The sequence below is a fragment of the Zonotrichia albicollis genome, chromosome 4, assembly GCF_047830755.1.
Source record: "Zonotrichia albicollis isolate bZonAlb1 chromosome 4, bZonAlb1.hap1, whole genome shotgun sequence".
In the NCBI taxonomy this organism is placed as follows: Eukaryota; Metazoa; Chordata; class Aves; order Passeriformes; family Passerellidae; genus Zonotrichia; species Zonotrichia albicollis.
Window position 1 is genome coordinate 27,276,367 of NC_133822.1, and position 14,704 is coordinate 27,291,070.

The 14,704-nt window shown below is 42.8% G+C and overlaps 1 protein-coding gene across 4 annotated transcripts in view; it reads left to right on the forward strand.

The window, feature by feature from the left end:
• Positions 1-14,704, forward strand: part of PARVB (parvin beta) — a 50,028-nt gene that overhangs the window by 13,794 nt on the left and 21,530 nt on the right. For 3 of the 4 annotated variants that reach the window (XM_026796814.2, XM_074539241.1, XM_005492750.4), the window contains exons 2-4: positions 5,831-5,920; positions 7,726-7,796; positions 14,369-14,471. In XM_026796814.2, coding sequence (XP_026652615.1) covers positions 5,831-5,920; positions 7,726-7,796; positions 14,369-14,471 — 264 coding nt within the window. Of the gene's footprint in view, positions 1-3,317; positions 3,471-5,830; positions 5,921-7,725; positions 7,797-14,368; positions 14,472-14,704 lie in introns of those variants that run through there. The other variant, XM_074539240.1, reaches the window with a different exon arrangement.

A 14,704-nucleotide genomic window follows, 5' to 3' on the forward strand; every position in this document is an offset into this window, starting at 1 on the left:
ATAGTTTTCAGACACACAGTTTCCCCACTGTGTGACATTCTGTGGCTTCTGGAACCAGTAATGCCTGCAAAAGGAAGGGGTGAGTGGCTGGTGGGGCTCCGGATGAAGTCTGAGTGCCTCTTTGCCATAAGGGATCCCTGCCTGATGAAGACAGCAACATAACACCACCAAAAAATGGAAATCCTCTTTCCACAGACACCCCCCAGACAACTCCCCAGAAAGAAAGGAACCTTCTTATTTGTGAAAATACAAAAACAGTATTTCACCCTTGCAAACAAAAGAAAGCCCAAATTTTTTATAAATATTCCCAGCTGGCTCAAGTGTTGAATATCTTGTTACCATGGCAGATTCATGTTTTACCTTTGTCAGAAATAAAGGGGAGATCTTTCTTTTGGCAGAAAGACTTACCTGTGTAAATTTTAACACATCTGCTTAAGCAAGTGTGGCCTGATCTTTGCAACTAAACCAAAAGCATTATTACAGCCCTTTCCTAAAAGTTGCTTTTGGCTTTTGCTTTTCCCTTTTGTTTTATGCCTTTCCATTTCTTTACGTACCAGAGTCTGGCCATTGCAAGTGCCTTGCCTGCCGAGGCATTTAAATAATCTGCTTTTTTACCACAGTTCTGCTGTGAATGCAGTCCCTTGATACAGTGCCTTTATGTGGATTTGGTCAAGTCTTTGCCTTTGATCTGCCTGGGATTATTCATTCTCTGTTATAGTTAATGGCTGCTTTGTCTTTCTCTGCAGCCTCTATGAAAAGATCTCAGGGCCTTTTGTAAATGTGCAGTGATCAGTAGTCTGAGCTGTGTGTGGTTTGTCTCTAGAAATAAGTGCAGTGTAGCAGCATGTTTGGGCCTGGTTCTGAAACCGTTCAGTTTATCAGTTTTTCTTAGAAAATGTGAGATTTAGCAAAACTGCCTTTTGTTAAATAGGCCTAGAAAGCTTGCAGGTTTCAAGAAAACTTTTTGTAAGAGTTTTAGCTGTCAGGTGGAAATGTAGTTGTGGGCATGGCTGCCTGTGTTAGTCTGTGACAGACAGGGGAGCAAGTTAAGAGGTTGGCACTGCAGAGTGTTCAGGGACTTGTTACCTTCTGGTCTGACCTCCCCCATGGAAAGCAGGAGCTCCAGCTGATACCTGATCTTTTATGCAAGGGTTTGCTGCTTAACCAGGAGGTTTTGCCCTGTATCCACATTCTCCTCTGAGATGTGAGTGAAAGGGCCAAGCCTGGTCCTGAATATGGGCTTTCTATTTTGCACATGCTGATCTGGACTGTAAGGATATGAATGCAGGCAGGTGAGTTGCTGTCTGAAAAAGTGCAGCTGGTCAGTTTTGTCTCTGGTGAGAAGGAGGAAACTTGGGAAGCGTTAAGAACTTGGGGCAGGAAGGGAGCTTCCTGTGCAGTTTGAGTTACCTGGGCATTGCAAGTTTGCTGTCTGTGTGCTGCTCCCACCAGAGAGGAGGACAAAGTTACCTGGACACATCATTTGCAAGGACCATCATCATCCAAAGACCTCAGAGCAGCCTGATAGCTTCCAAAGTTAGGATTGAATCAGGAGATGGAAGTGCATCATGTAAAAGTTGTGCTGAGCCAGCTGGGCACTGGCTGAATGCAAAGAGAAGCACAGGAACTCTGGGATCAGTGTCACAACAGCTGCTGCTTTTTGCTGGGTGGGATTCAGCCTTGCAGTCAGAAATAACCAGAGCTAAAATTAAGTAGCATTTTCCATCTGTTTTTGTAAGATGCAGAGGCTTGTGGTCAGATTTTTTATAACAAGGCTGTGAATGGCAAAGACTGAAGTGACCTGTGCTGTTGCTGATACCTTTTAAAATTACACTCAAATTAAGAGTGAAAGTAGAAAGCTGTTGATATCAGTTGACTCTTTCTTCTAAAAAGGAGAAAGCTGGGACATCTTTTGATAGTGCTCCTGCTAACTTTAAAGGCCATCTCCTGGCTTTTGAGAAATCCTTGACAGCTCTGGTGGCACTTCCAGCTTTCTGTAGGTAATTGTTTTTGCTGTGTGCAGCTTGCCTGTAATCCCATGTCTGAGACAGCCTGCCTGGCTTACAGATCTAGTGCTCTGTTCTGTGTGTCTGTGTGTGTGATCTGATCATTCTGTTTATTTGTTTGAAAGGCCAGCACAGCTTCCAATGTGACTTAATCATGTAGTCTGACTGCTGACACTGCCAGGAGATTGTCAAAATATTGCAGGGCTGCCAGGAACCCTTGCTGCTTTCCTGGGGACCAGTAGAGGAGTGACCTTTCCATGTGAATTTAAATTTCTAGTTTAGGGGAGAACACAGGGTTTTTGCTGAAAGCCAGTCTGGATTAAGCTGTGCTCCTTCAGCCTCTTCTCAATGTCCTACCCCTTCATGCTGCATGTTTGCTGTGGCTGCTCTCTGAAATGGAATGATCAGGCTTTAGAGAAAGGTGTTTTACACCAGCATTGGGTAGAGAGCAAAACACCTGTGCCATCACCTGTGGGGAAGGGAAAGAGAAAAGAAGGAGCCCTGTGACTGGGCAGGCAAGGAGCAGTAATACCTCATGTGGGACCTGTCATGACTATAACTTGTTGTGCAAGCACAGCTCTGCTCTCCAGTCACTGCCTCTTGCATGGACAGCTGTGGTATAAGCCTCACAGCAAAGTCACTGCTGCTGGCACTTGCCAGTCTTTTAATATCCATAATCTTCTACAGTACCTTTGGGTTTGTGAAGGCATAGGCTGAAAGCCATTCTTTGTTGTACATTTGCATGAAAATACCTGTTGGGTTCTCAGAAATGTACCTGTTGCTCCATCCTGATTATAACTGCCTCGGCTTGCTCATTTGTGGGTTCTCTTTTCTTTCCAGCATTGTGGCTGTTTCCTTTTCTGCTTATGTTTCTTTGCTCAGCAGTGATAAGTGAATACTGGGGGCAGTGAGCAGGGAAAAAGTCCTCAGCATTGTTCCAGCGCAGTGTGAAAGGCTTCTGGAGTGCTGCAGGTGTAGGGAGTGCCCTGGAAGATTGGTGTTCCTGAGTGCAGGTGCCTGTCTGCACGCTGCCTCTGGGAACTGTGTGTCCCTTGGGGCCAGCTGTGGACACCCAGCTGTGCCTCACCAGGAGGTGCAGGTGGCTGGCTTGGGAAGCTCCATGCACAGCCAACAGCATCCCTAGGTGCCTGCCCTTAGGCAGCCAGGCTGGCCAAGGCAGGTGCTGGGCTCTCTTGGGACAGGGAGGGATTCCTGGCTGGGACCACAGCCCAGTGCTGTGTCCGCCCTCCTGGCCCCTGTTCCCGGCAGCTGGGAGCTGATCCTGGTGCCTGCTCCCGTGTCACCGTGCCCAAATTAGGGCTTTGGCAGTCTCGAGGTGGCAGGGCCGTATCCAGTTGCTGCTGCTCCGTCAGCGTTCAGACACCCCATGGGCTCTGCTGTGACCTGTCCTTGCTGCTGGGGCCGGGATGGCCGGACTGCTGTGCAGGAGGCGCAAAAAAGGAGGTAGGAAACGCTTCCTCTGTGGCAGGAATCTCTTAATGAGGACCTGGTGGGCTCTTCCTGGGAGGCAGCTTTGGGAAGCTTTCTGCTGGCAGAGGTGAGAGAGAGATATTTTGGTCCCCATGGGATCTGGCACAGCTGCACAAGGTCTGAAGACAAATATGAAGGTTTTGTGTGGTTCTTCATGTCTTGAGGGGTGGGGGCTTAATACACAAATTTGCATTGATGTTTTCTTCCATTTTAGTAAATTGCTCAGAAACTAGGTATTTTTGTTAGGAAGAGTAGAGATAACTTTCATATTAAAATAAAAGAGTAAGTGCATCACCTTACTTGAACTTCTGAGAATAAATCTAGTTTAGCTGCATTTGGAAGTATTCTGGCTTGAAATGTATGCATCTTTTTTTTTTTTTTTTTCATATACATACACTGTGTCATGCATTCACTGCCCAGAGGAACTTAGCGGCTCTCTGCATTGGCAAAGCACTGGGAGCAGTGATGCCCTGAACTCACTGAACACTTGGCATTCCCAGAATGACAGCACTGCTGTGATAATGAAGAGTGCTACATCTAGAAATAAGGCTGGTAGTTCCTAAATAAATCTGACTTAACTGAAACATTTCTAGTCCTAGCAGGGTTTTAAAAGTCAAACCTCAGATTTCACGTGAATTGTCTTATGCCCTCCTGGCAGCATCACAGTGTAGGAGTTGTTGGGGTGAGAAAGTTCCAGTTGGGAATAATGCAAACAGGGCTGGGTAAGGCATGTCGTTAGAGCTGGTTTGATCTGTTGTATGAAGCCTTCTTGCTCCCTGACTTTTTTGTTTGTGAACCTTTTCAAGAAAATGAGAAGGAATGCTGAGAAGGGGAACTTAAGAATTTCTGTACCAGCATCTTTATTCGGGAGTAAAAATCTCAGCCTGAAGACCCTGTGTTCTGTTTGCAGTGGGGAACCATGGGGCATAAACCCTCAGGTCTCAAAATACAAGAGTGAGGTTTATTGCTTGCACTCCATAACGAGGATGTTAGTGGTGATCAGTACCATGCTGTGAACCAGAATTAAGTAACCTCTTGAGACTTCAATTAAGAAATGTGAGAACTTGTTTTATGCACCTGTTTCAATTTTCTGTGAGGGAAGGAGTGGGGACTGCAGTGTATTCTTCTTCCCTGACCTCCTCTGTGGCAGTAGGATCTCTGTCTTTTCCACTTGTATGGGGCAGAAAAACAGCAAGTCCTGATACAGGGTTTTGTAACCTTCACAGACTGTATGCTAATGTCAAGCCTGTGGAATGTTTTTCCAGTGGGAAAGGGGAATAAGGGGCTGCTCTTTAAGGGGAGAGCTTGCAGGGACACTGTGACCATTATTTAACTGTTCCTCCTTTTCTTTTCTGAGAAAATTTTGCCTAGCAAACCTTATTTATCTCAAAGTCCTTGCTTTTTCCTGAAAAGAGTGTGGGACCCCTCCCAAAGGAGACTGCACTACCACAAATGCTGCCACAAGTCATTTTAGTTCATGCTTACACAGAACTGTCACTGAAAGTACAGGGCTGTTGTGGTTTCATGCCTTGTAATCAATGTCATCTGAGCTTAAGGGGAGATGTGCCTTGGAGAATGTGAAAGTGTTACAGCAATGCTGGTGCTTTTCTTACTGACAAGCTCTGGGAAAATACTGAAGAACTATTCAGTGTTTGCCCTCAAGTTTAGTTCCTTCCTAGTGGCAGGATGCAGGGAAGTATTTTAATATCCATTTTATTTATAAAATGTGCTTTACTGAGCTTGCCAATGAGAGTTGTAAGTTTAGGACAGCTTAAAGTCGAAAAATTCCAGTTTGTGTTCAGCAGATCATGGCACATATATTTTATCAAGTGGCAACACTGGAGTTAAATACATTTTCATCTTTATTTGGTGAGTCTGCCTGGGATTCTCTGAGGATTTAACAAGGGCACTAGCAAGTTGCATGTTCTGCAGCTGGAAAGGGTGGCGATGAGTGGTTGTGCTGTAAGAAAAGGGGTTTGTTTCTACAGTTTGATGTCTGCTCTTGGCTGGGCCTGTCCTGCAGGCAAAGCTCACACCCCTTCCTTCTGGAGAAACAAGCACTCCGAGCTTGTTCTTACCACAGAATCGGTTTTCTTTTTAAAAGTTTCCAGCCACTTCTGTAGTAGCTCTGTTTAATAGGAAGCTATAAAAGGATGTTACTTGGATTTTATTTTCCACTGTGGCTGCAGTTCTTCATGCCGTAAACTGTGGTCCTGTTCTAAAATGGATCTACCAGATGTTGTCTGTTACTATGAACGCCAGCCCCAACCCCTACATATACACCAACTCTGCATTTATTACACTCTTTCTGTTGTTTTTTTTCTTCTATGCAGTGAGTGACCTCCAAGAAGAAGGTAAAAATGCCATCAATGCACCAATGAACCCAAGCACTGTGGACATCCATCCGGAAGACACACTATTAGGTAAAGTTTTGTGCTGCAGGGATGGTTTGTGAAGGGGGCCACTGTGGCCCCCACGTCATTGCTTCAGTGCTGAATGTAGATTGTCCAGTTGGAGCTGAGAGGATTGGAAGTGGCAATTGAAAAAGGTTGCATATTACTTGTAGACTAGAAATTAAAAAGGCTAAATGGAGTTTGAAGAGCAGTGCCAAGAGAGGTAGTTTATGGACTCTCTCCCATGTCCATCCCCATTCCCTCACTCTGAGTCCCTACAAAAGAAACAGCATAATTTAATAGCAAAAAGTGTTAAAACTTGTTGAAATAAACCACTTTTGTCTCTCCTGGCCACATACTTTTTAATCTACGCAATTAGTTGAAGCAAGCTAATTATGAAAGAGTAAATCAGACATCAGGATAAATGATAAAATAGTAAATTAAAATGAGAAGGTGTTATTAATTGGATTTTCTGATTAGGAGAGTAGTAGGAAATGCAAAGTACTTTTTCCTAAGATGTGGGTGAAGTGTTGGTTGCTCTGTGTTGATATGTCTGGACCAGAAGTGTCTCCAATGATTTCTTCTGGATACCACTAAAGCTGGGTATGTCTTTAGAAGATGCAGAACTTCTGCTGAAGGCCTGTCCTCCAAAGACGTGATCACCACGAGTTTTGTGGTAAATCATGTTCTGTTATGGGTCAAGTCCAGTTCAGGGCTAGTGTTTTTGGTGCGAGTGGGTGTCACTTCCTTATCATGACTGCCTGAACTCACCCTAGGCAGTAATGAGGAAGTAAAGGAACAGGGTGGGAAAAAAGGCAGCAAAAGAATTCACGTTTTATTCATTGGTTTGTGAAAATTTCTCAAGTGTGTTTAGGTAGCACAGTCTTATTTTTTTTTATAAAAATGATGAGCCCTGGAAAATACTGACCCCAAAATGTGTGGGTGAGGTCTAAGGTAACCAGTCAGACACTGGTTACTAAACACTGTGTAGTCATTCTCATGACCAGGATGTGTCATGTTTCCCATCTGACAGCAGTGAGGTCTGGCTCTGCAGTGGGAAGTCACTGTATGTTTGGGATTCACTGAGCAGTGTGACAATGGCCTGACCAAGGGTGATACCCAAACTTTGTAGTCCTGATAGGAAGAAAGAATTGAAAAATCAATAGCAAAATTGGATTGTATATGGCTTGCCTTCTGGCCATTAGCACTCCTCACACAACTCATCAGCAGAAGAAATGGAAGACTTTACACCAGTGAAATCAATTTTATGTTTTTCCCCCATGCACCAGCACAGCTGATACAAAGTGGGGTAATTATATTTCATAAGCTTAATCAAAGGTTGAGGAGTTCCTGCACTCAGGAGCACATATGTGACCAAGTTTTGGGGAACCAGAGGGTAGAGGCACAAACTCTCAGCCCAAATCTCAGCAACTGCACTGAATGTAGTGCATTAAGCTCACTCTTTTCTTCCAGGTGCTGCAATTTGGGACAGGTGTTTTCAATTAGAACTTAAATTCAAACTGAAGAGAAGGAGAAATGTAGTTCACTGGTTTTTGGTGTGTTACTATGAATGTGCCCCACATCACGACAGGGATTTTCCTGAAGCATTCTGCATAGGGCAGGGCTAGAACAGGGGAGGGTCAGGGGGGACAATCCTGGTTTAGGGAAGTGGGGCTGTGCTGTCATTCTGTGTGTCTCTAAAACTGCCTGACACGGGACATACCCTGCCATTTCTCAGTCAGCTGACAAGCCCCTTAATGGTGTGGAGTTGTTGCAGTTTCAGCAGTGCACATTTGAAGTGGATCTCACTAAGGTTTCCCCTCTTACTTGAACAGAGGAGAATGAGGAACGCACTATGATCGATCCTAACTCAAAAGAAGACCCCAAGTTCAAGGAGCTGATCAAGGTAGGAAATCAATCTTTGGTCCTCCTTCAAACCTTTAACTAGTGAGCTGGAGTAATTTGCAAGCTGGTCACCCAAGAACATAGTTGAGGAATGGCAACTTGTTACTGGAATGTAGCTGTGGAAACTGAGAGCAAGGTCAACAACAAGGTAAGGCTAAAAGAAACAGTGAGAGGGGCAAGGAAAGGCTGAATGTCAGGGTGCCCATGGAGTTATGGAGTTAAGCTCCATTGTCCATTTCTATCTTTGTGATGATGACAGCAAGGATCAGTGCTTGGTTTGAGTCTGTCTGCAGTCCCTGCACATAAAATGTAGGTACCTTCTGTTTCTGAAAGCTGGGAAGGAGCTCTGCAAAGCATTAGTGAGGTTTCAGGAGAAGAAAGAGTAGGACTGAAATGTTAGGGAATGAGGAAGGAACCTCTTGTGTTCTGGAAAAGCTGGAACTGAGTTTCTTCTTGCCCTACGTGCTGTCCTCAGTTTACCTGTGTGCTGGATCAGGGACAGGTAGTTCTGAGTCTACCATTGCTGGACACAACTGCCCTAGGTGTTGGTACGGTGTGCCCAGATGTGCTGATGTTACATGAGGCTTCCTGACTCAGCAGTGCCCATAGTTCCGGCCTGGCATGACAGAGGGCTTGCTCCTGAAGGATTTGTGTTTAGGAGAGAGCCTTTTCTATGCAGAAAGTTGTTAGGGTTAATGTAGTGCAAGCTTGAGCATGAAGGGAAGGGATGGCAAGCCTGAACAAGTGGGATCTCTTTCAAAAAAGTATTGTGCTGGTGTTACACCTCCCACTGCACTTTCGCTTCATTTCTTTAAAGTAATTCTAAAAATAATTTTGTTGGAAATGACAATCCAGCTATATCTGTGTGGCTATGAAAACTTTTTTTGGATAGTGTGTATTATTTCCTGAGAGGGGGCTGAGCATATTCCCTGCTGAAAACCTGATGCACCCTGGCTGCTTCCCCAAAGCCAACTGCTTCAGCAAATGCCTCAGCAAACTGCTCACCTGGTCCATCTTTACAACAAGCCCAGTGATCTGTTATTACCACTGCAATAATGTGTTTAGCATCACAAAACCATGAGACTGAGCTCTGCAAGGAACTGTGCTCAAATTTCTGTTATTCTAATTCACCGGGAGTACATTGTGGTTTTAAATTAAGTGACTGCGCATTCTTTCTTTGTTAGTACCTAAATCCATTAATTCTCTGAAAGGTGCAGTGGTCTTGCATCACCCTCTCAGAATGTAATGTGGTTTCTCTGCTAGTGGAGCAGTGATATTATCATCTGAACAAGAGTCATTGCAGTGGAGGAACCAGATGTACTCTGAGATTCAGGAAACTTGATATGGAGACTGCAATTGCTTTTAAATTGTGAATTTTCCTGCTGAGTTTAATACAAGTTTGAGTCTTCCCTGGATGCTGTAGTCCAGCAAAGTTTGGGGGTTTTTTTCAGATTAAAAACCTGAAAGCCTCCAGGAGGAATGAAAACCAGGGCCAGAACAATGCTTGAGGATAATGTTTGAGTGTATTGCAGAATCAGGTTCAGGGTCACCATGCCAGTTCACACTTGCACAAGGAGAGAGGTTCCAATGGAATGGGATCAGCTGCTGCAGGGAGCAGCATGGAACTAGAGATTGTTTCCTTGGGATCATACCCAAAGGAGAGATGTGTTCTGCAGAGTGCCTGTGTAATTTGGGTAATTGCTAATAACTCTCTGCAGTTAGAGTTTTTACAGAGATTCAGCGGTGTTGGTGTGAATTCACGCTGTGTTGGTGTCAGTCTGTAAGCCAAGGGGAGGTTTGAATTATGCTGGCAAAACTTGCTTTATACTACAGAGTTTGGATAATGAAAAAAAAAAAAAGGGTAATTTATTCTTTGTTTTCTGTTCCTTGGTGGTAATGGCATTTTCCAGAGCTCCAGTGCTGGATGAGAATTGCTGTGCTTTAGAAACCCAGCCAGCAGAAAAGTGTCTGCCCTGCAGAGCCTGAAAGGAAAGCTCTCCATGGACTACTGAGGAGTGGGAACTTGAATAGATGGAGGTTTTTATAGTTCCAAGTGGTTCCTTCTCTCTCTTTCCCCTCAGACAGGAGTGTGCCAATAGCAGCAGCAGATCCTGGTGTCTTTTCAAAGCTGGCAGTGGAACTCAGTTTCATTGGGGCCAGCCCAGGTCTCTTTCAGCACCAGAGTTAGACGTGCCAACAGCTTGCCATTACTGATGCTGAGTGTTTCTGTCCTGCCAGTTGAATGCAGTGGGGTAAATGGATCTCAGTGCAAAGAAGGAGCAGAGATCTGTGCTGCTGACACTGCTTTAGTACCTCTTTGTCTCCACCAAATGTTGGTTTAATTTCTGCTAACTCCATGCCATAGGAATTATATGCATTGTGGATTGGGCATTTGGAAGTGATTTTGACAGAGCCTTTGTAACTCTAGAGGGACAAACTGTACAGCACTGTGGTAATACAGAGACCAGCAGATGAAAAACACAAGAAAAAAACCTCATTCCTCTCTCATAGTAAAGCAAATATACAGAGAATCTCCTTGTTGAAGGCTGCTTAGTTGGGGATGTGAAAATACCTGCTTTAAGTCTTCTTGCACATACGAAAACCATTTTGCCTGTAAGTGTTGTATGCTATCACCATGGACAGTTTACTAAAAATAGTCACAATTTGTCAGTATGAAGTGTTCAGCAAAGTTCCCTCTCTGGCCAGCAGCTTTTTTAAACTCACTTCATTTGCCCAGTGTGTAATGAAAATTTGGTCGATGGTTGAACAGATCTAAAACTGAAAATTCAGATCAGGGAAAGAGATAAGTTGCTGCTATTATTTGTATGTGTGTATAAATATTGCATTCACAAAATGCTCTATTTTTAGTGTCTGAAAAATGTCAGCTTCTTTTACTTGTTGTCCAATATTTGCTTATTTTCTGTGTTTCATTAGGAAAAATATGAGAAAGAGCTTTGGCTAATTGAATGCAAAATTTCAGAACATCAGCTTGCAAGAGCTGGGTCCTGTCTGAAAGTGCCTTGACCACAGGCAGCAAGCCACAGTTGTAAGGTGGTTTTCCTCCCTGCAAAACTTTCTGTGAGAATGACTTAGAACTGCAACAACTTCTAGCCTTTAAAAGACTCATCTAAACTTTATACAGATCCAAACACTGCTGCTCTGGACACTGCCTGAAAAGAGTAAACATTCTCATTTGTAGTAAAACACTCCCTGTCCTGGAAGATACCAACTTTTCCCATCTCTGATTTTATGGCTTTTTTTAGATTTACTGAGGTAAAGAGAAAACCAAAATGAGGCCACTGTCCTTTGACGTGTGGTTTGTCACGTGTGACCAGATGAAACCAAGCTCCTGAAATGCTCTGTGATCTGCTTTTGGCAACAGGAGGCCTTCCCCTTGCTTGCAGGATGCCAGTGCTTTGTGCTTAGCCACGAGGCCTGAATGTGAATTTTTGCTATTAATTTTCATGCTCAGCCAGTTTCATACCTTTGATCTCTGCTTCCTGATTTCCCCAGAAGCGGAGGGGAAGTGGGTCATTGAAGCCAGGGTTTTCTTTCTGGGCTGTTTTTGGTGGCTGGGCTTCCTGTTTTCCCACTGTGCCAGATGTGTTCATGTATTTTGAGTTGTTTTGCATTTTTTCCACTGCTGTACAGTGGTGACTGTGGGGTCCTTATGCCCTTGAACTCTGAATTATTGCAGCTACAAGTGCATGTGTCTGAGCATTTGGCCCAGTTCAGAAGTGCCTTAGATGAGTGCAGACATGTAGGAAATGTCAGGCACAGTTGTGAGGACATCAGAATATCATATTAATTTTTTAAAACCATGTTACTAGCCCCAAATATTATAGAAGGCTATAGAAAAGCAACTTTTTATGAGCCCAAAATGTACTATTGAGCTGTGTGAAGTGCAAGCACAGGAAGGAAGGAATGGGTAGAGTGTGAGACCAGACACATTGAGGTTAAGCATCTTTTCATGCATCGGAGTTGCTCTTGTCTGCTTCCCACCAAGCACCAGTGTGCCTGTGTCAGGCTGTTAAAATTTTGAGACATTCAGGTTATTAAATATTTCCTGCTTCTGCATTTTTATGAAGGAGAAATCACGAAGAACTGGAGAGAGCTGATGTTCCGTGAGCATAATCAGAAACTATTTCTGCACCTTCATCATTTCAATAAGCCATGTGGTGTTTCCTCTGTAAAAGTTAAAAAGAAAAAAATCTGTGCTGAAAGCTTTTCCAGGTTTCTAATTAAGACATAATCAAGGAATCAAGAAAGGCTTGGGATTTTTTTTCATTGCAGTACTTTACAGTCTTCAACAGCTGTTGGAAAAAAACACCTGGATTTTTTTTTTCCTTTGCAAACTCATTTTTTTTAGTAGAGCTAAAGTTGTAGTCTGAATAGTAGAGAGGTTATAATGTTTTTTGGGATATTTTTCTTTGATTTGGGTACTAAACTGTGTATAATAATTATGGCTAGACCTGTTTAATTTGTCTTTTTTGGGTTTTTTTTTTTTTTTTTTTTACTTTTTAAAAGTTTTTTTACTTAAAGTTTTTCAATTCTAAATTTTTGTGAGACATTTAATTAGCACATGCTGTATGTTTTCCTTTTTTAAGACCCTGTACTGTGTATCTGCACTCTTGGAAATGGGATATTGGATCTTACATTTTAGTCTTTTATTTATAATTCCTTGGCATTTTCTAGATTCTGACTTCAATACCATTCAGCACAGGACAAACAAAATAAAATGTTTATTAATGTTTTCAAATAGTTTAGCATACTGAGTCTTCCTTTAACAAAGCTTTTGAGGACTTCTTGAAATCCAGCCTCGGGTCTGTAATGGGATCTGAGTATATTAAATATCTTCTGCTGAACTTCAGATAATTTTTGAAAGCCTGTTCTGTAAATCTCACAGAAGACCTAAACCTTTTATGATTTTGATTTCTTCAGTTGATTTTTTATGGATGTCAGTGTTTCAAGCTTGTATAATTATGGAATTAGGCAGTCACCTTTAAAAAAATCTCTTTCTAGATGATGTCTTGTTATCTGGGACTGGTTTTTCTGTATAACTGGTGAAGTTTTGGAGGTGAAAGATAGCATTGTGCTTCTCATTGGCTTCCAGCTGTGGTGATCTTTTGCTGACTTGTCCCAGGGGACCAATGGGGTGATGATGTTGCTGCTGCAGAGCTCATCCTTGTGTATCCATATGTCCTCACTCACCTCCCCTCTTGTACCTGTGTGAGAGAAGACCGCTTCTGACACAAGATATTGAATAGTGAATAACTTAACAGAAAACCTTTATTTTCAAAGGCACATCTTTGGAAGAGTAATTTTTATTATTGAGGTTTTAAACCTTCTGGACAGTTTAGAGGGCAAAGGTGGTTTACCTGGGTGGGCATTGATGCAGATCCTTGCTTTCTATGGAATGAGCACTTGCCAAATCACTCAGCCAAAGCTTCCTTGCCAGTTACACAGTGCCCCTATTTTTAGAGCTGACTTTCAGCTCTGTATTTTCAGCATGCTTTGGAAGCACTAAAGACATGGATTAGAGGTACATGAAGCATTAGTATTTCATGTTTGGGTTGTAAACCTTTTCATGGTCGCTAAGCCTAGCCAGATTTATTTGAGGTTTTTAGGTTGAATGAACATCAGCAGCCAGGCTGAATGTCCTTGTGCCCAACACATTCAAATGCTCTTGTTTCCTAGGAGTCCCAGGGTGGCTGTTTTCCACTGCAAGCCTGCATATATTTTGTTTATTTGCTTTTATTTTGCAATCTCTTGTATAATAAAACCCCAGAACCTTCTTAGCCATCACAACTGCCAAGAAGAGGCAGAAATATGGGGTCTCATCAGAAGTAAATTAAAAGAATCTGCAACTTTGTATGAATGCAAACTAAAGATTACAGAATGTTTGAATTAAGCTTATTGTTTCAGGTGGCTCTAGTCAATGGATTTTTCACGTCTGTGATTGGCAATACTCTTATCTCATGGAACCTAGGAAGTAGCAGGAGCTAACATTGTGTCTCTTCCCACAGAACTGTGTTATTTTTGTGAAAATAATATAAATTTCTGAGTAGTAAATTGGAGGAGAATGGTACCACCAGCTTCAAACAGTCAAGGTTTGTTTTCCTGTAACTGTTCAGAAATAATTGTCTTTGGCACCTGGGAGATTTAGCTAAGTTCCTTTTCTTTTTAAAGATTCTTTATTCTCATTCCAGTTTTACAGGTGAGTGAATTATTTTCATAGTTATGGTAGTCAGCATATGGGAACTGTTAGAATGGTAAAATTATTATCAGACACATTTGGCCAAGATTTTAATTCTGGACTTTTGTGTTCTGCAATAGCTGAGGATAAAATGCCTTGTCCCATTGTCAAGACCTGAATTAAAAACAGTAAGGGACAATCAGATGCTTTTATTCTATTTTTTTTTTTTTTTTTTAATTCAGGTCTCATCTCTGCAAATTGGAAGTACATAAATATCCTTGCAGTTCATCTGTTTTATAGTCCTGATTACTGCCTTGAATGAAAGGAATGTATTTTGGTTGGTTTTAAACATTTGCCTCCTTTTTCTGTGCTTGCAGGTTCTAATTGACTGGATTAATGATGTGCTGGTGGAGGAGAGAATCATTGTCAAACAGCTTGAAGAGGACCTTTACGATGGGCAGGTGCTGCAAAAGCTGCTGGGTGAGTCCCTATCAGAGAAGGGGACACCAAAGACTGGGAGGGCCCAAAATTAACCTCTCCCAAAGCTGCAGACTGTGCAGTAACTCAACATCTCAGGGAGATGGTTGATGTCACTGAAAGCTGCCTCAGCTTCTCCATCTGTTCTCCTCAGGCTGTCTGCTGAGAGGGGAGGCAATCCAGGTAATTCCTGGGTATCTGTTTCATGGACTGACTGTAGTCCAGGCAGCTGAAAT